The sequence below is a fragment of the Thalassophryne amazonica genome, chromosome 19, assembly GCF_902500255.1.
Source record: "Thalassophryne amazonica chromosome 19, fThaAma1.1, whole genome shotgun sequence".
Classification (NCBI taxonomy): Eukaryota; Metazoa; Chordata; class Actinopteri; order Batrachoidiformes; family Batrachoididae; genus Thalassophryne; species Thalassophryne amazonica.
This window is the reverse complement of record NC_047121.1, coordinates 49402192-49423810: the sequence shown is the minus strand read 5'-3', so window position 1 is coordinate 49423810 and position 21619 is coordinate 49402192. Positions and strand designations below refer to the sequence as shown.

The 21619-nt window shown below is 45.0% G+C and overlaps 1 protein-coding gene across 1 annotated transcript; it reads left to right on the top strand.

Annotated features, from left to right (window-relative positions):
• The first annotated feature begins 1766 nt into the window (after positions 1–1766).
• On the top strand, positions 1767–11771 carry ncmap (non-compact myelin associated protein). Its single transcript, XM_034159697.1, has 4 exons — positions 1767–1808; positions 8144–8250; positions 8620–8704; positions 10912–11771. The coding sequence occupies exons 2-4, from the start codon at positions 8157–8159 to the stop codon at positions 11177–11179; spliced, it is 447 nt and encodes a 148-aa protein (XP_034015588.1). The 5' UTR covers positions 1767–1808; positions 8144–8156; the 3' UTR covers positions 11180–11771.
• Positions 11772–21619: the final 9848 nt, after the last annotated feature.

The following is a 21619-nucleotide window of genomic DNA, read 5'->3' as shown; positions in this document are numbered from 1 at the left end:
GGAGGAAACCAAAAGACAAACAAACCGGCAGCCAGGCCCCCCCAGCCATATAACAATAATATTCATTTACAATTGTCATCATATGGATTCTCTATGCTGTTTTGACTGCAGCGACTCTCTGGCGCGCAAGGGGTTATGGGATACATGAAAACCCTGGATGAATTAAACAGTGGGTAGAATATGTGAATGGTTATCATTCCAGAACTTTTCACAGGTACTGCAAATTTCTTGCAGCAAGCTTGAAACAGCTGTTGCAAAACCCTTTAAACGTCTGTTTCGAACACTGAGTCAGAATGTGCATGTAAAATTATGTGCTGGATGGCTGCTACCTGTTGAACACTGCCATCTACTGGACAGTTCAGGAATGCCTGTCCATATCAAAATATAGATTTTGTATGAAAAGGCTTCAGTCAAAGCCTGTTTCTATGTTGGTTGTTACAGAATTTTTGAGTATTTAAAAGTATTTACTTGCTGATTATAGTGCATTGTCCTTCAGTTACATATATTAATCAAACAAGCTGACTCATGCTACTTTGCTAATCAGCTGTCTCATTCTAGCTAGCAACCTAGCTTCACACTGATTTGCAGGCTGTGAGATGCTAAATATTTCTTCTTCACACTGTTATTCTAACATTTGAAGTGTTTATTCAGTGAAATTTACACTATCTCTGTTCAGCAGATGTTAATTCTTGATGCTCACTTTGTAATTTTTGCTAACGTGTGTAAGCATACTCTCACGAGCACCACTAGCTTAGATTATGGCAAGCTAAAAGTGGACGCTCTCATTTTTTCTGAAAATCTATACAGTTTTTGTATATTCTGTGTTACTATGCACCCGTGACCGATGTGCCTGATGAATTCCTGCGCAAAAAGTAGTTCCCAAATAACTGTGATATTTGGCACAAGAACCTGTGTATCTTGTGTGTTTTTACACCTAAATGATCGTAGGTTGATACACGCACTCATCCAGCAGCATCTTCTCATGTCGGCAAATTCAGCACCATTTTGCAAACAATCAGAAAATGGGTGAAAGTAGTCCGGCGAGCTCAATCTGTGGGTGCAAACTATCCCACAATGCCAAAATAGCAGAGATGTCGCTCCAACGAGAGCAACACGCTGAGCGAGGTGGTGTGTAAGGTCTTACAAGGAGGCTAACTTTGGGCAAATTTTGACTTTCCCGACAATAGTGTTATGTGTCGACGCGGGTTGAGGAGTGGACCTGCGTCTGACGGAACCCAGCGCTAAAATAACCAGAAAGCGGTTCCAATAATAAAACAATTTATTTTTCCACCCTTTGGTGCATAACAAAGTGTACAAACAAAAGCTGCGTCAGTCTGGCGGAGTGAAGGATGGCACGCTCTCCAGCGCCCAAAAGGATCGAAGCCTGGCGCTTCTGGACCCACGTTCACCGCCAAACACCCCCCAGGTGGACACGACAAACCGACTCTCTGCGAAGGATAGAAAAGGTGAGGTAAGTCAGCAGCTACAACTAATATCCTTCAAAAGGCACACACTATCAGCAACACATTCAGGTCTGTATTTAAGCGTTATGTAAATGAGCAGCTTCTCACAACAGGTGGAGGATCATCATTCCGCATGCCACGGCAGTGAGAAGCGAGCTGCACAATTCTCATCAAAGTTCAAATATACTGCGTAACAAAATACCTAGTTACTATTAACAATTAGTCAAACAATTAATCACCTCTGATGTGTGCTGACAGCATGTGTCCCTCACCCTACCTCCTTCACAGGCACGATGTGTCAAACCCAGGCGCGGTCCTCAGCGTCTCACAAACGAACATCACAAGGTTGAGTTCCCGGCAATTCTGCTTGAATCACACATGACTTAAATGCAGAACGCCATCTCATTATCTGCTTCAGCTGAAAGTCTTTAAGGTTGCACGTGAGCACCATCCACAGGTGCTGCACATGTTGATGAGGGTGAAGGACTCTTCTGCCAGCACCTTCTCCACAGACAATAAATCAGTTTGCATACCACCTGGAGAGCAAAGAAAAGAAAAGAACACCAAAACGTCCAGCCACACCCCCCCAACACACAACAGTACCCCCCCTTTAACGGGAAGCCTCCCGGTGACCGAACAGACCAGGTCCGAGAACAGCATCTCCCTCTGGGGTCCACGTCAGGAAGCAGACAGCGTAACGCTCCCAAGGTTCACCACAGACAGCAGGACAGGGCACCGCAGCTGGAAGGCCGGCTGGCATCAACAAAAACCCCAAAACAGTCCCAAATCCAACCCAACATACAAGAAAAACATAAAACCCACCCAAAACCTCCCCAGGGGACCGTCCCATCCAACCCCGGGAAGAAAAGAAAAACTCCCAAATGCAAAAACCCAACACAGCCCCACAAACACAATACAAACATAAATGCATAAAAGAAAAATAACAAACAACCCCCCCAGAACGACTTGCAGAGCCCAACACCCCCCAGAAGGCCCTTACCGCCGATTCCAGGAGGAATAGCCAAAACCGGAATCCCACAAAGGTCCCCAGGTACACATGGAGCAAACGGCGCCCCCCAGAGGACCGTACCATCAAACCCCAGGAGGCACCCTCCCCACAACCCAGGAACCCCAGACCCGGCCACACTTGGCTAGTCGGCCCCACAAGCCAATTCCCCCCCCAGAGGACCGTCCCATCAACCCTGGAGGTGGAACCTGGAAAGAAACAAAAAACATCAAAGACCAACCCCCGGAGGACTACCTTAAACAACCCCGGGGGCAAATAAAACAACCGATAAGCCCTGTTACCTTCCCCGGCACCTCAAAAGACCCCAGGTCCTTCCCAGAGCCCCTCGGCGGCTCAATCTTGGCAAACGGCACAAAACAGCAACCCGGGGAAGGGAACAGGAAAAACTAACCCGGCCCTAACCCCAAGGCGCAGCGGAAAACCGGAAATACGTCCGGTGTCACAACCCTACCATACCCCAGCCTATCGGGAGGGGTGGAACTACCGAAATGGCGAACGGCAACAGATCGGCCCACCCCTCCGACTGAGGCATGTTCCCGCTGCACCACACCCCGGCAACACCAATGACAAACGGTACAAAAGCCCACCGAGGCTGGAGTGAAACCAGGCCCTAACTATACCAGAAAAAACGCCCCTAACACTCCCCCCCCCCCCCCCCAGGTGCAGAGGTCTTCTGAGAACGCTCAGCGTGACCAACCTGCACCACCCCACCGCCCACAAGACGAACGGTCTTGGGGCGAGTGAGGTTGGGGTTAGGGAAGTAGGGAAACAATAAAAACAACAAAATAAAACGACCCCAGAACCCAACAAAAAATACCTAAAGACACATAAAAAAAAAACAACGATCAAGTGAGTCCAGACGGGCTTCTAACCGCCTATCGTTCACTCCACCAGACACGCCTCTGACTCCCCAAACAAATTATAACTCCTTTCAAAGAAACAAAACATTAGCCCATACAAGTTTTTTTTTTTGTGTGTGTGTGTATTATTTCGCCTGTCCCAGAACACCTGGAGATACGTCACCATTATTTTTCTTGACGCTTATATGTCGGGGCAATACAGCGGCCTCAGCTCGTCCGAGCTGCATGGGCTCATCTGCAAGAGGAGCCAGAGGTCCCGTCGGAGGAGCCTCAGTGGGGCGAAGAAGAGGCGGCCCAGATCTGTGTCGGGGAAAGCCCCGAGACAAAAAAAAACGTTCTGATGGCCGCCCTCTCTCGCGTCCATGCTCCTTCATCCGATCATCTAGACGAATCACCAACGATATTAGCTCATCTAAATCGTTTGGCTCGTCACGGACTGCCAGCTCGTCTTTTAATGACTCATTTAACCCATCTACAAACACTCCTCGTAAAGCTGCGGCGTTCCAACCTGACTGAGCAGAAAAAATCCGGAAATCCACGGAATACTCCGCCGCACTCCGCCTCCCCTGCCTGAGATTCAGCAACCGTTGGGCAACGGTATTCGTTTTCACTGGATGGTCAAAAACCAGTCGGAACTCCCGGGAGAAATCCTTAAAGGATCCTAACAATGGCGAGTTATTACTCCACAACGCTGTGACCCAAGCTAAGGCGTCACCTCAGAGCAAATTTGTCACATATGAAACACGGCTACCATCAGAAGAGAAGGAAGCCGGTCGCTGAGCAAAAACCAGAGAACATTGCATCAGAAACGAAGCACAGGCTTCAACGTCTCCCGCATAAGGCTCCGGATGACAAATAATCGGTTCGGACGCCGAATCTCTGGGTGACGGAGTTATCTGCACCAGTATCGATGGTGCCGCAGCTGGAGCAGCAGGAAGCGGAACGGCTTGCGCTGCAAGCTCCGTAACACGGGCGTCTGTTTGTTTAATTTGGTTTGCGAGATGCTGTAATTGCTCCCATATTTTCTCCAAGTGTTCTTGAACTCTTTCGGCGAATGGAACCGCCTCTGCCGCTGGGTCCATTATGGAATGGCCGGGAACTATTGTTATGTGTCGACGCGGGTTGAGGAGCGGACCTGCGTCTGACGGAACCCAGCGCTAAAATAACCAGAAAGCGGTTCCAATAACAAAACAATTTATTTTTCCACCCTTTGGTGCATAACAAAGTGTACAAACAAAAGCTGCGTCAGTCTGGCGGAGTGAAGGATGGCACGCTCTCCAGCGCCCAAAAGGATCGAAGCCCGGCGCTTCTGGACCCACATTCACCGCCAAACACCCCCCAGGTGGACACGACAAACCGACTCTCTGCGAAGGATAGAAAAGGTGAGGTAAGTCAGCAGCTACAACTAATATCCTTCAAAAGGCACACACTATCAGCAACACATTCAGGTCTGTATTTAAGCTTTATGTAAATGAGCAGCTTCTCACAACAGGTGGAGGATCATCAGTCCGCATGCCACGGCAGTGAGAAGCGAGCTGCACAATTCTCATCAAAGTTCAAATATACTGCGTAACAAAATACCAAGTTACTATTAACAATTAGTCAAACAATTAATCACCTCCGATGTGTGCTGACAGCATGTGTCCCTCACCTTTCCTCCTTCACAGGCACGATGTGTCAAACCCAGGCGCGGTCCTCAGCGTCTCACAAACGAACATCAGAAGGTCGAGTTCCCGGCAATTCTGCTTGAATCACACATGACTTAAATGCAGAACGCCATCTCATTATCTGCTTCAGCTGAAAGTCTTTAAGGTTGCACGTGAGCACCATCCACAGGTGCTGCACATCATGTTGATGAGGGTTAAGGACTCTTCTGCCAGCACCTTCTCCACAGACAATAAATCAGTTTGCATACCACCTGGAGAGCAAAGAAAAGAAAAGAACACCAAAACGTCCAGCCACACCCCCCCAACACACAACAAATAGAGAAGGACAAAAGAGAAGGGGGAAAAATGTTTGGTTGAAACAAGTCGGTGTGACAATCCCACATCATTCAGCTTGTGTGGCTGTTGTTCTGCGTGCCTTGAATTGTGCTGTCATTTTAAAACAATGCTTTAATATGCTATCTCATCCATCTGCTATAATTATAAAGTTTTGTTCTGCCTTTCATTTATCTGACACAATGCCAAAATAATGACATGGCTTAAGTTACTCACTGATACAACAGGAAATATTAAAATAAGGCAAAATACTAACTGATGCAACATTTCGTTATGGAAAAGATTATCTTGAAATACATTTTAGTTATGCTGCTTTGTTTTCTGTGGTATCACCCTTCAGGTGATGTCTGCTGCACTTTGTCTAGTTTACAATCAAACGTCTGAGTCACGCTTTGAGTTACTCAGTGTTATGAACAATTCATGTGTAAATCCCATGATGACGCGTGTCCTGTTCCAGCACTGTGGCAATGGAAACTGAAGTGAAGGCCCAATGGAAATTCCTGCAATAAACCGACTGTTTACTGTGGGTTTAATATTGAAATCTCTCTGAGAAAGTCAAGGCTTATTATCCCAAAGCTGAGGAGGTATCATGTACTGGGATGGCCCTGATCTACAGTGGTACGTGGATTGTTTCAGGTGTTAACACAAGGCGAGGGTCATTCTGCCAAACACGGGATTCATTCGCAGTTACTCGACGCACATCATGTTGACGTGTTGCCCAATTGGATCAGTCACTCGTACCTGAAATGCCAATCATCAACCACATCGTTTCTGTGTAGGCTCTCAGTTGTCCAGGTGGTTTCCATAGTAGAGAAGCTTGAATCTTCGACTGGACTGGGTTGCTTGACGCGAGGACGTATCACTTCAAATCGCAGAAGCTTCCTCAGCTAAAATTCTTGCTCTGGAAGTCTGACTTCTGTCTGACTCTTGTAGAGACGAATACACAGAAGCCAACAAAAGCTGGAGTTTTAAACCTAACCAGACCCCTCCTACTGAGAGGCAGACTGCTATAGGCAGCTTTTGTTGGCTTCTGTGTATTCGTCTCTACAAGAATCAGATAGAAGTCAGACTTCCAGAGCAAGAATTTTAGCTGAGGAAGCTTCTGCGATTTGAAGTGAAACGTCCTCGCGTCAAGCAACCCAGTCCAGTCGAAGATTCAAGCTTCTCTACCATCAACCACATCCTAGAGATTACTTCATTCACACCAGTGCATTGCAGAAAGTTACACCTTAACATCCTTTAACATGATAATTTGCAGTTATTCTTATATAGCTATTTGGAATATTGGCAAGTGTACATGTCTGGACTTGTTCAGGCAAAGTAGAGCTTTTTTTTGCATTCGATGTGGCCACGAAGGCCACTGTTGCTGGTTCACAATACTTTTTTAATTGATTCCCAAATGAATTCTAACAAAGGGTTTTGAGAATAAGGTGCTAATTGAAGATTCAGGGAACTTGCACACTGCAGTACACTTACCTAACTTATTTTCACCTCATATCCAGGATACTCAAGGCAGCCCATCTCAAAAAACACAAACAGTTTTGTTTTGCTTTGCTGCAGACAAACACGGACAAAGGCTGCACCCTTTCTGAGTAAATATAGACTTCTCTTTCTAGCAGTGTCATTTGCTACCACTTGTGACTGGTACATTCAACCCAACGTAATTCTTCATGGCATAGATTCAACAAGGTGCTGGAAACATTCCTCAAGAGATATAGGACAATACTCACATAGCATCACCATAAACTCACTGTCTAATGGGTAAATCCTCTGTGACATCACCTTTGGTGTTGTTGAAGTCGCTACCACTTTCTTCTAACAATGCCATGCTTTAACCATAGTCCACTAGACTTTTATTTTAATTCCGCATCCTCAATCTTTGAATGAGAATGTCAATGAATACTGACAATAAACTTCACTACTTTGCGTTGCCGTGTTTGTGCTGTATTTAGACAAAAAAGACTGCTTTATGTCCGAAACAATTGGACTACAAATTAAGTAGACATCTTGTACTGATCTGCACATGCGTGTCAGGAAATTAACACAAGTAAACCGGTGTCCCGACGAGATGTTATACCCGTCGAGAGGATCTCCACCACGCAACTGTGCATGCGCATTTACCTGTCGCGATGAGCTCCCTATCATCTAATGACAATTTTCAGCTTTAAAGACAGCGTGTGGACATGCAAGTCTACTTTTTTCAAACTGAAAAGACACATTACTGCATTTTTATGTAAAAGCAAAACTTACGTGGGTTTTCTACTTTTTCTTCGATGGATGAGCTCAACTTGAGGGGTGAGGTGAGTATGCACAGATGCACTGTGGAACTCATCTCGAAGGGACACAGTCACCGGTCGAGATGAGTTCCACTACTGAAGAAAACCCATGTAAGTTTTGTCTTGACATAAAAATACAGTAATAAGTGTCTTTTTTATTTAAAAAAGTAAAGACTTGCATGTACATGCTGTCTTAAAGCGATCTGCGCTACGGTGATATCAATTCGACAGGGGAGCTCATCTCGAAAGAACACCTGCACATGTGCACAAAAAAGCAGACCAAACGGGCATCCACGTTTCACCTGGCTAAGGTAGATAGATGACTACTTTTGAGAGGCTGAGATGGACCGGTTGTCGGCAAAGGCATTTCCGTCGTATGGCGGATGCTGTGGTGCATGGAACCAGCGCATGCTCCCAGACATGACCTGATATATTGTTGTCACCACAAAAATATTTATTGTCTAATTCCGACAGAACTCATTGAAGTTCTTTGTCTTTTGTGTTTGTGGTGGTGCAGATTATTTCTGAAGATGCAAGATTCCACCGCCTCACCTGTGAAAGACACCACAGCACCTTCAAACACAACTGCCATCACAAAGTCCAAAGAACAAATACTCATCCAAAGTAAGTACACGTAAAACCACGTTTCTTTCCTGTGCTGCAAATGCATAAAACAGAGACAGTTGTAAAATAATTTGCAATGGAGAAGAATTCAATCTAAATTGTGGAACTATGGTAATCAAAGTTTTGTAAATAGTAACCTGTTGCGTCATTTGGTGCAATCTAAATGTTTTGCAAAGGTGTGGCACCCATGCAATGAAGAAGAACTATTTGGCATGTTCTGTTTGTGTGTGAGTGAGCTTGTTGCTAAGCAGTTACACATGCAGAAGTACTTAAAAAAAGAAGTTGCATAATGTGCAGTAGAAGGAGTGTGTAAAATATTAAATGCAATTTCTGCAGAAAATTAATACAACAAATCATCTTTTCTCTCAGGTTCTGGGGCTATGATCGCCATCATTGTCATCGGCATCATCTTAATTCTTGCTGTCATACTGATCATTCTGAAAACATATAACAGGTCAGACAGTTTTTTTTTTCATGAGACTTAGTAGACAGTGTCAGCTTCACAATTAGACATTTACAGACACTTTGCCCCTTTTCCTTTTTCCTTCACATGAATATATGATAACCTTCCCAGATTGGCAGCTATTGCCAGGTAAGGACCAGTTAAGGATGATGCAGGGATCAAAATTTAAAAGTGCTCCAAGCATGTCTTAAAACATCACATTATTTGTCTAATCATAAAGATTCCAAAAAGGTATAGTCTGTGTGACCTACATGCTAAACTTACTGAGTTATGGGGCAAAAACAGCAACAAAAAAGGGGTGTCTTAGGCCAATTTCAGTTTCTGCAGGAATCAGAAATGAAATTTGCCACAGTTTGGGTTCAGGTCAGAGTCCATTGATTTTGCTAAATACTATTAAGTCAACTAATAATTTTCATTTTTTTTAAGTAAAATTGTAGCAACTTTCATTTTTACCCCCTGTCCAAACTGAAATTGGCATTTGTCACCTTTTTTTTGCAGTTTTGTTTCCATAAATCAATAAATATACCTTTTTGGATTCTTCATGAACACACCAAAAATAGAGAAGAGGAAGAGCCTTTATTGTCATTGTACAAATATACAATGAAATGTGCCCTCTGCATTCAACCCATCCTAATTACAGTTAGATACAATGCAACCATTAGGGGCAGTGGGCAGCCACAGTCCGGCACCCGGGGACCAACTCCAGATGTAGAGACGCTGGCTTGGTCAAAGGCAAAGAAAAGAGCACACCATAAATAAGCATGTTTTTGATTGTGGGAGGAAACCGGAGTGCCCGGAGGAAACCCACGCAGGCATGGGGAGAACATGCAATCTCCACACAGAAAGGGCAGGAAGCGACCCCATGACCTTCTTGCTGTGAGGCATCAGTATGAACCAATAAGGCACCGTGCCGCATGTGGTATACTTTCCAATGTTTGGAGTGTTTTTAAGATTTGATCCCTAACTAAATCTTAAATGAACCCTACCAGCTGCCACTTTGGGAAGGCTACCATCCATTTAAGTGTAGGCCATGGTATATTGAGACTGGACTGTAAAGCTGGCAACACACTGGATAACCCAATACAACATAAACTTGATCCAATAGGACATCTGGTTGGGAATGTACTGTTCAGTATTTGCTGGAATGTGCCTGCAGAATGTGCTTCTTCCCGACCCAACATGTTTTTGTCTGTTCACTGATAACAAGAAGCATACAGCAACATTAGTTAGCTCATTAGCTTCTGCTCACAAACACAGTGTTTGCTTTACAAATAAATAGTGTCCAGGTTGTTTGGGTTCCATTGTGGAGTTTTGGGCATGTTCAAATGTCCTGAGTCATCATGTCATGTTGGATAAAGAGATGCCTAGGCATGCTTTATTATGTCATTTTTGTGGCCTGGAGCATCCTGTTCGAGTTCGGCCACCAGTCATTCATAATGTCCATCATTGACTCATCTACCAATTCATGGTTAAACCACTTTTTGGGTTATTGAATGAGAATGGCAGAAGCTGCTTTGAGGTAGAGTGCAAAGCAAAAGGCAGCCGCAACCTTTACTGCAGTGATTTCCATGTTGTTCATCTTGTAACAAGATGCACCTTATTTGGCCATATGTACTGAATCTACCTGATTTGATTTTGACATAGAGCGTTGCATCCTGTTGGGTCGTCTTGTCTGACACCGGCATAATGTCCTTCTGCCATCTTATAATTTAGTTTAGTTTACTGAGTTTATACAGCACCAAATCACAACAAAGCTGCCTCATGGTGCTTCACACAAGTAAGGTCTAATCTTATCAACCCCTAGAGCAAGCACACAGGCAACAGAGGTATAAGGAAAAACACCCTCTGATGATTTGAGGAAGAAACCTCAAGCAGACCAGCCTCAAAGGGGTGACCTACTGTACAGGCTATTCCACCAAAAAAGTTTACAGTAAGGAACACACCACAACAACAATTGAGGAGAGCCCATGCAGGCATCCAGTCCACCATCGGGAGGGGGGTTATTGAGCCACTCGTTGGATCTGTTCCTACAGCAGGATTATAGATGATACCAATTACTTCAAAACTGGCTAAGAGGCTGTGAACTATTTCTGCTTTCTGCCATAATTATGGGTGGAGTAATGCAACATTATGGATGCCAGGGTGTAAAATAATCTTGTGCATTCTTTTATTAACGTCACGTTTCCATCTATGTCCAGGAAGATGCATATCTCTCGAGTGCTGGGAGCCAATGGGAAAACCAAATCTCGTCCAAAGACATCACAGACCACGGGACAGAGCAACTTGCCACTGAGCAGCTTGGGAATTGTTTCTGTGTCGAGCAGCATCACGGATTCAATCCCAGACTCTGGGACTGGCGTGCCCATCCCCAGAGGGGAAGAAAACAACATGGAAACAAACCAATTCGATACGACCAGCGGATCGAGTGTGGTCACCGTGCACAGCATCCCAGTAGACAACACGTAGCAAGAAGACTGTGGGTTCAACTCCCAACAAGTAGTGACTGATGATGACTGAATGCTGTGGGAACCCACACTGTTCTCAGTGTCAATCTGCTGATCACGACACACATGACAAAATATTATAGAAACTTTATGAAGAAAATGTTTCTTGAAGCAGATGTGATGGATCACGTCTGCTTTTAAAACATTTTACAAAAAGCCACTTTTTTCTCTCTCTGAAGGGCTGCTTTTTTTGATTCGATCAGTCTTCAGGTGTTTGCAGATGTTCTATCCAGAAGGTTGACATGTGTGGAGAAGTTTAAAAGTGTAATTCTTAACTGTCTATGTTTCTGTCTTGAAGAGTAGAGTTAGTGTTCTCAGCGAGCAGATATTTGACAAACTTATCTTTACCGTCTGCAGACATTTGCTTAAATGATCATTTGTTTAAAATAAAACTTAAATATATCACCCAGATGTCAACGTACACCGATGTGAAATCTTTGTTAAACTCTGAAGCCAAAGCAATTTGCACTTTATTTTATTTTTTTTGTTGCTCTGTGTATTTGTGTTGCTTTCATTGAAATAACTTGGAAAATAAAATGTTTTATTTCTAATAACGGCTTGTCTGTGTCACTGATAGAGAGGAAAGCACAACTGTGACATTTAATGGCATTTAGAATAGAAGATGGACAGATATTTGACAGGAAAGAAAAGAAAAGCAGCAGCAAATGCGTCAGTCAATACAAAGCCTACAAAAAGCCTTTTGTTGTTTTGAGTCATTTGGAGAAAAATATGCAGTTTATTATTTTAATAAGCCTTAAAATAATAGTAAACCTTCTATATCATAAATCATTTACAGTGTATATATGTGCTTCACAGTACACAAATGCCTTAAATGTGCATAATTAAAGGGGTCATATTATTTACCATTTGCTGTTCATTTTGGTTATAATTTTATATTAAATAACCAACATTCAGGGCCTAAAACAATTTGTTTTACACTTATGTGATGTAAGTAATAGAACTCTATGGCCAAACTCATGTTTTCTCTGAGACATGCCCACTTCTCCATTTGTATTCTGTGCTGCCACACCCACAGTCTGTGCTAGGGCTAACGGCAGCTCCATTCCCTTTAAAGCAACGTGTTGAATTTGTTGCTTGAAGATATCCCCACATATTTTAGGTGACCTCTGATTTGACCTTGCTCTTTGATCTATGACCTTGACATAATCTGTGGAGCGAGTGGAATCCACTGAGCTTATCCACCGGGCTTGATTGTAATTGCTTTTTGCACTTTGAAGACATGTCCATATATGTAATTTATGTCTGATTTGACTTTGACCTATGACCTTGACATGACCTGTGTTGCTACAGAATGGTCACTTGAGTTTACCCACCAAGTTTGAGTGAAATTGCCCTTTGTGTTTTGAAGATATCCCCATGTAATTTACTTGACGACTAAACTGCCCATTGCGTTATATAGCCCACCATAAATCTAAAAACAACTTCAACATGCTCTCCTTAATACTAGGACAAGGACTCTTGGACCCTACACTGAAAAAAGAGAATGTTTGAACCAACTTTAAAAAGTGTTACAAATTGTAAAATCCTGAATGAATTAAGTTGTTTGAACTTAACTTTGTAAGTTAGAGTTGATTTAACTTTCAAACTTAAGTTCAAACAACTTAATTCATTCAGGTTTTTACAAATTATAACACTTTTTTAAGTTGGTTCAAACATTCTCTTTTTTCAGTGTAGGATTAGTGGACCGTAGGAACAGTGGGAAGCTCCTCCATTCCCGCACCCAGGAATTGCACAAATATGCATCTCTGCAATCAAAGAAGCAAGTTTTTGGATGAGTTCAATGAATATATTTTTGAACAGACATAAAAAAATGACAGTAAGTTGAGTGACTTATGAATTCTTTTTATGGCTAAAGAGTGCATATTGTTTTGAAATAAATAGGGTTGAATATGAGCATATAACAGCCATCAATAAATGAAAAAGGCTACTCCTGTTATCTGTATGAAAATGTTATTTTTCTAGAAAAATTAAGGATCCTTGCTGTGATAGGATTGATCACTCCTGCGATGTGACTGACGACAATTTCATTATAAATGCTGACTGTGATTACCAGCTGCATGTGATGCAGAAACTCCTCATTTACAGATGCATTAACTCAAACTACATATAACAATAATTCTATACATGCCAAATTAAAAGCATTAGGATTTAACTAGTATTTGCGCAATGTTCACACACAAAGATATGTAAGGTAAAATAAGTCCTTTCGGCTGCTCCCTTGTTTGCACTCGGGGTCGCCACAGCAAATCCAAGGTGGATCTGCATGTTGAATTGGCACAGGTTTTATGCCGGATGCCCTTCCTGACGCAACTCCACATTACATGGAGAAATGTGGCAGGGGTGGGATTTGAACCCGGAACCTTCTGCACTGAAACCAAGCACACTGCAGTAGTCATATATTGACCCCAGGTAATACTGTGAATAATATATGTCAAAGGTGCCACACCTATTAAGCAAAATTGTGTAAATACAAAATGTTGACAAGAATATGTATACGGATGAGTAATACTACGTTAAAGTAACAAGAAATCGTGTTGGGAAGGTGTCGTAGCACGGACCCACAACAGGGGGCGCAAATGAACGGACAATGAGTAAGCCAAAAGGTAATTTAATGTTGTGACAACACACAACTAAACACACAAAATTTGTAAAGCCAATTAACACCAGGTGACGTGTGGGCAGGCTCGAAGATAGAAGACCCCGACGAGAGAGAAGCCGCGTCCCACACGGCCTCCACCACCAACGGTCTGAAGAACACCGGAGCCGCCAAGTCCCGTATCCCCAGGTGACCTCTGTCTTCGGCTGTCGACCCTGGTACTGCTGGCAGAAAGCAGAGACAAGATGAATGAGTGTAAGTCCGCACACTCAGTGGTCCACTGTCTGTACACAGTTGGGAGGGGGAACCTCCACCTCCAAATCACACACTCGTGCAGCTCTTGATTAACCACTTATCTGTTTGGAGAGTGAGGCGCAGTCGTCGTAGTCACGCCAAACGCCAAAATCCCAGATAAGGCAACGACCACAGGACAATGGCTGCAAATGAGATCTAGATTAGTACACAACGTGTCAATCAGCAGAGAAATTACCTCTTGGTAGTCGATTTCTCGGCGGGGAGGTGGAGTTGCAGTCCGGCTTAAGTAGTGGTGTAGATGAGTGACAGCTGGTGTGATGAGTGACAGCTGTCATTTCCTCTGGGTCTGGCGCCCTCTTGTGCTTGGAGCCCGCACTCCAAGCAGGGCGCCCTCTGGTGGTAGTGGGCCAGCAGTACCTCCTCTTCAGCGGCCCACATAACAGGACCCCCCCCTCAACGGGCGCCTCCTGGCGCCCGACCTGGCTTGTCCGGGTGTCTTCTGTAGAAATCGGCCAGGAGGGCCGGGTCCAGGATGAAGCTCCTCTTCACCCAGGAGCGTTCCTCAGGTCCATACCCCTCCCAGTCCACCAGATATTGGAACCCCCGGCTCTTACGACGGATGTCCAGGAGCCTGCGGACTGTCCAAGCAGGCTCCCCGTCGATGAGCCGGGCAGGAGGCGGCGTAGGTCCAGGTGCACAGAGGGGCGAGGTGTGGTGTGGCTTGATACGGGACACGTGGAATACAGGGTGGATCCGCAGTGAAGCTGGGAGTTGGAGCTTCACTGCGGCCGGGTTGATGATCTTGAGGATCGTGAATGGTCCGATGTATCTGTCCTTTAACTTGGGAGAGTCCACACAGAGGGGGATGTCCTTTGTTGAAAGCCACACCCCCTGCCCGGGCTGGTATGTGGGGGCCGGGGAACGTCGGCGGTCCGCATGGGTTTTAGCCCTCGTCCGGGCCTTTAACAGGGCAGAGCGGGCGGTCCGCCACACCCGGCGGCACCTCCTGAGGTGGGCCTGGACCAAGGGCACACCGACCTCTCCCTCCACCAGCGGGAACAATGGGGGCTGGAACCCCAAACATGCCTCAAAAGGGGAGAGGCCGGTAGCAGACGAAACTTGGCTGTTGTGGGCATACTCGATCCAGGCCAGATGGTGACGCCAGGCCGCCGGATGTGCGGAGGTGACACACCGAAGGGCCTGCTCCAACTCCTGGTTGGCCCGCTCTGCCTGGCCGTTGGTCTGGGGGTGGTACCCGGACGAGAGACTCACGATGGCCCCCAGCTCCTTGCAGAAACTCTTCCACACCTGTGAAGAGAACTGGGGACCACGATCTGATACAATGTCCGATGGTATCCCATGCAGCCGCATGACATGGTGAACCAGGAGGTCTGCCGTCTCCTGGGCCGTCGGGAGCTTCGGGAGGGCCACGAAGTGGGCCGCCTTGGAGAACCGGTCCACTATCGTGAGAATCACGGTGTTGCCCTGGGACGGCGGGAGGCCCGTGATGAAATCCAGGCCGATGTGAGACCAGGGGCGATGAGGCACTAACAGGGGTTGGAGGAGGCCTGTCGTCCTCCGATGGTCTGCCTTGCCCCTGGCGCAGATGGTACAGGCCTGGATGTAGTCCCGGACGTCGGTTTCCAGGGACGCCCACCAGAAGTGCTGCTGGACTACTGCCACGGTCCTACGCACTCCGGGATGACAGGAGAGCTTGGACCCGTGACAGAAGTCCAATACGGCAGCTCTAGCCTCTGGTGGGACGTACAGTCTGTTCTTGGGGCCAGTCCCCGGGTCCGGGCTCCTTGTCAGGGCCTCCCGGACGGTCTTCTCCACGTCCCAGGTAAGGGTGGCCACGACAGTGGACTCGGGGATGATGGTCTTGGTGGGGTTCGACAGCCCCGCTTTGGCTTCTTCTTCGTGCACCCGGGACAATGCATCTGATTTTTGGTTCTTGGTCCCGGGGCGATACGTGATCTGGAAGTCAAAGCGCCCGAAGAACAGAGACCAGCGGGCTTGCCTGGGGTTCAGCCGCTTGGCGGTCCGGATGTACTCCAGGTTCCGATGGTCCGTGAAAACCGTGAAGGGCAACGATGCCCCCTCCAGCAGGTGTCTCCACTCTTCAAGAGCCTCCTTCACCGCAAGAAGTTCCCAATTGCCGACGTCATAGTTCCATTCAGCTGGGGTCAACCTGCGGGAATAAAAGGCACAAGGATGGAGAACTTTATCAGCCTCCACGCTCTGGGACAGCACGGCTCCTATCCCTGAGTCAGAGGCGTCCACTTCTACTATGTACTGGCGATCAGGATCAGGCTGCACCAGAACTGGTGCAGTCGAGAACCGGCGTTTCAACTCCTGGAACGCGGCTTCGCACCGATCCGACCAGGCGAAGGGAACCTTGGTGGAGGTCAGGGCAGTCAGGGGGCTAACTACCTGACTGTAACCTTTAATGAACCTCCTGTAAAAATTTGCAAAGCCGAGGAACTGCTGTAGTTTCCTGCGGCTTGTTGGTTGGGGCCACTCTCTCACCGCCGCAACCTTAGCCGGATCAGGGTCGACAGAGTTGGAGGAGATGATGAACCCCAGGAAGGACAAAGAAGTGCGGTGGAACTCACACTTCTCGCCCTTCACAAACAGCCGGTTCTCCAACAACCGCTGTAGGACCTGACGTACATGCTGGACATGGGTCTCAGGGTCCAGGGAAAAGATGAGTATATCGTCCAGATATACGAAGACGAACCGATGCAGGAAGTCCCGCAAGACGTCATTTACCAAAGCTTGGAACGTCGCGGGGGCGTTAGTGAGGCCGAACGGCATGACCAGGTACTCAAAATGACCTAACGGGGTGTTGAATGCCGTCTTCCATTCGTCTCCCTTCCGGATCCGAACCAGGTGGTACGCGTTTCTAAGATCCAATTTCGGAAAGATTTGGGCTCCATGCAGGGGCGTGAACACTGAATCCAACAGAGGTAACGGGTATCGGTTGCGAACCGTGATCTCGTTCAGCCCTCTGTAATCAATGCATGGACGGAGTCCGCCGTCTTTTTTACCCACAAAAAAGAAACCAGCACCCATCGGGGAGGTGGAGTTCCGGATCAGCCCGGCAGCTAAGGAGTCCCGGATGTAGGTCTCCATTGATTCGCGTTCTGGACGTGAGAGGTTGTACAACCTACTGGACGGGTACTCAGCGCCCGGGACCAAATCGATGGCGCAATCATACGGTCGGTGCGGAGGAAGAGTGAGGGCCAGATCTTTGCTGAAAACGTCAGCAAGATCATGGTACTCGTTTGGCACCGCCGATAGATTGGGGGGGACTTTGACCTCCTCATTAGCCGTAGTGCCGGGAGGAACCGAGGATCCTAAACACTCCCGATGGCAGGTTTCGCTCCACTGCGTCACAACCCCGAGAGAGAAAACTGACCCACCTTTCGTCAAAAAAGTGACAGCTGCCAATCAAAATCGGCCACGTCACTAAGCCCCGCCCCCCCTATGACGTCATAGCCAATCAGAATCGATGACGTCACTATGTCCCGCCCCTAAGCCCCTCCCCTAGTCCCGCCTCCAAGCCCCGCCCCTTATGACATCACAGCCAATCATAATCGATGACGTCATTATGCCCCGCCCCTAAGCCCCGCCCCTAGTCCCGCCTCCGAGCCCCCGCCCCTTATGACGTCACATCCAATCAGAGTCGATGACGTCAGTATGTCCCGCCCCTAAGCCCCGCCCCCGGCTCCTCCCCTAGTTCCGCCCCTGGCTCCTCCCCTAGCCCCACCCCAAGCTCCTCCCCTAACCCCGGCCAAGCACCGCCTCCAAGCCATACCTCCCCTCCCACCCAGGGTCTAATATTTTAATGTCATTTTATTTCATGAATTAAAGAATGATAAAAAATACCTAGATCTTTTTAATGTATTAAAGAATTAACTAATTCTGAAATAATTAAACATAAATCAGTGTCTATTATTTAATGCCCCTTTAATATTTTTAATTCTTAAATTATTACGTTTCCTTTTCTGTTTTTTAATTCGTAAATTAAAGAAGGGGTACAAATAGCCGTCTCTCGGTTGTAAGTCTTTGCAGCAAGACGGTCAAATACCCACGCATAGAGCTGCTCGCGGAAACATGACCCCACGGCTGTAAAACCTGTTGCAGACGCTGTGTCTGTGTGTGTGCGTGTGTGTGTGCGTGTGTGTGTGTGCGTGTGTGTGCGCGCGTGTGTGTGTGTGTGTGTGTGTGTGTGTGTGTGTGTGTGTGTGTGTGTGTGTGTGGCGGGACACCCGCTGAGCGGAGATGCTGCCCCGAGGTGATGAACCCGAAGAACAATAAACAATGCTCCTTATCACTCACGCCAAAGGATGTTTCAATAAACAATGCTCCTTATCACTCACGCCAAATGGTGTTTCTTTTAAGATATTACCCGATCATCATGGTGCGCGGGACACCCGCTGATCGGAGATGCCGCCCAGAGGTGATGAAGGCGGAAAAAAACAAAGTTTCTTCTCCGTCACTCCCGGCAGGGTGGCTGGGTGTCAGGCCAGATGGTATTTTTAGAGCAAAAGGTACCAGTAAGTGTTTTTCACAAAAAACCTCGTTTGAAAAAACAATTTACCCTTTTCAACAATATTATAGGAAAGAACACAGGCTGTATAAGGTTTAGAATATGTGCTTTATTACATTCATTAAAGTCACACACAGAGAAAAAAGCAATTGTTCATGTTTATTAAACACAGCATACGTGAAGGAAAACATTAAGAAAAAAGTATTTGGTCCACTTACATGAAGAAAAAAAGTATACGTTCATGTTTATTAAACACAACATACGTGAAGGAAAACATTAAGAAAAAAGTACTTGTTCCAGTTACCTGAAGAAAAAAGCATATTTTCATGGTTATTAAACACAAATTTGGTCCACTTACATGAAGAAAAAAGCATACGTCCATGTTTATTAAAGGGTAACCATCAGGCTGTCGCTGTAAATTAGCTGATAGATGATTATTGTGTCTCCAGCTGCGTATAATAAACTCAAGTCTGCTCAAAGCCACTTTTCTAAGGCAACAAGTTCGCATATTTTTTTTTGTAAAGTCAACTTATTATATTTTACACATTTTGGGATTCAAACATCAAATCCTTATCTCAACACTTCACGGTAACGTTCACATGCCAGCAGCTTGGATGTTAAGTCCTAAATCTAAACATTTTCTTTGCTCACTTGTATCGCTGCAAGTTCCTGCTTTACCACCTCATTCTGACCAAGAAACATCTGAAGTGGGTCAAAAAATAACTGAAACTGTTCTTGAAAGCAGCTTTCTCCTGGTTAGTTTTAATACACCCTGAAGACATCAAGATTCTCTGATCAGATTTCTTGGGAGACTTTCCAAAAGGGAGACATGTATTGTTTTAATATGAAAATCAGCCGTCAGCATTTTATGTCAAGTGTTCCCTGAAAATCACAGATAACTGAATGACGGAGAACTGAAGCAACAACTTTGAAGTTTCAAATAAAACAGGGTTCATCAGCATTTTTTGGTTTATCAGAATCTGAATCAGAACAGCTTTTAATGGCCAAGTATCCACAGAATACATGGAATTTGACTTTGGTTTGAGCCGCACTCTCTCTGTACACTGTAAATGCATGCAAACATACAAACGAATTAAGTTAACCTGACTCAGTTTTAAGCTGTAGCTTCAAGAAAATTAAGTTGACCTGAATATGATGAATGAACAAAACTATTTTGAGAATTAAGCCGTCACTTGCTGGATGCTCACAGTAAATACATTACTGTAATTTATTTTTTTCAGTACAGCAAAATAAACAAGTTACTGTAATCTAGATTTTAAGTGTATTTGAGTACTGCACACTCGCAATAATTAAGGTAATCAAATCTGCTTCAAGACAACATAAATTACTTTGTAAGGCAGCAAGTTTGCATTTTTTGATTATTTTCATTTTTAGTAAAGTCATCTTATTATTTTTTACAGTGTAAGGCATGTAGAAATACCCTAAACAGTGAATAATCCGCAGTAAAAAATTGTACAACGTGTTTTTAAAAACCGCTTGTAATTATGAACAAACTAGTTTAGCTAACAACTGCTACAGAAAGGTGAACATTTATTAAAATGAATCTGAAATACACGAGTTGACCAACATCAGGAGGGTAAGAGTTCTAATGTTAAAACTCACTGTTGTTACTCCGCTGTTTTATGATTTGTAAAAAGCTGCACCAGGCACTTGAAAGTTGCACATTTCCGACCAATTCTGTCAAAAACATTAACAGCCTGTGAGCCGACACACTGCTGTCAGTGTGACAAGAGGAAAGTGTGTCATGTAGAATCTGTGCATTTGTTCAGAGCGTATAATTATAAATCTCAAGTCGTTTTAACGTGGATAAAGATTTAAATGCGGTTGTTTTGCAGAAGTTCCACTGAAAACACACAGAAGCTGTAATTTTTACAATTCACACGCCGTATCTGTGATAGAAACAGTCGGTGGTCATTTATTGAGAAATCTAACTGGCGGAGGGTTTTACGCTTTAAACGCTTATTTGGTTGTGAAAAGCTCCACAAAAACTTCTACTTTTCGAGCTGATGCTGACTGTTTGCATAAATTTTTGGCTGAGTGGGGAAACGTCTGACATTATATAGCCAATATGTTTTTTTCTTACTTTATGGCCCTTTAAAACTTTAGTCATATTACTAAATCATTGTTTTTCTTTTTTTCTTACCTCATGAAGGCGACTCTCTCTCCGGCTCCCCGTGTCGTCTAATAACCCTCTGGGCTTCATTTGTCTTCTTCTTCTCGTTAAACCAGAATAAACTTTTTATGCATCGCAATTATTCTCTGTCAAAAACATTCATTAATACCAGTCCAAAATATCCTCGAACCTCCGGGCATCTTGCAGGAGCGACGGTCACGTCTCGCCACAAACTGAAAGAAAAGATGCGACTTATTAAATATTTAGCCTACACTTTAAAAAAAAAAAAAAGTCATGATGTGATTTTGTTCTTCTTACCGTGTAACACGAGTCCGTCCCCGCGGCGCCCTGTTGACGGTTCGACAGACCTCCGTCGGTTAGAACACACCAGCTCCGCGTTATTAACCTGTATTTTTAATATAAATGAGATTTCAGAGGGTTTACTATCTCTGCTGCTGTGTCTGGGGGAAAAAACTTGATTAAACAGCGTTAAATAAACTCCTAACAGAATATCCACAAACTGTAACACAGACCATACTTATTAATGAAATATTTACACTTTAAAAAGTTATGAGCTGATTTTCTTACGTCATAAAGGAGAGTCTATCCCTGGCCTGTCGTGTCGTCTAAATGATCCTCTGGGGTTAATTTGTCAGGCCGAATTCTTCTGCTCCATCAGAATAAACTTTTCTCACCGTGGGGCTCTATATCTAACAAAAAAACATCATTTAAAATGTTTTTACCGCCGAGGATCTTTTTTAAAAAAAAAAAAAAACAGAAGCCTTTCTATCAAAAGATTACTTAATTCACTTGCCGTGAAAGACTTTCGCACTCTGAAGAA

What these genes read in the sequence shown, in the direction of transcription:
- ncmap (XM_034159697.1), top strand. Translation starts at nt 8,157, where the DNA reads ATGCAAGATTCCACCGCCTCACCTGTGAAAGACACCACAGCACCTTCA. An exon ending in AGAACAAATACTCATCCAAA is followed by an intron (nt 8,251 to 8,619) that starts GTAAGTACACGT and finishes CTTTTCTCTCAG; the next exon opens with GTTCTGGGGCTATGATCGCC. An exon ending in ATTCTGAAAACATATAACAG is followed by an intron (nt 8,705 to 10,911) that starts GTCAGACAGTTT and finishes ATCTATGTCCAG; the next exon opens with GAAGATGCATATCTCTCGAG.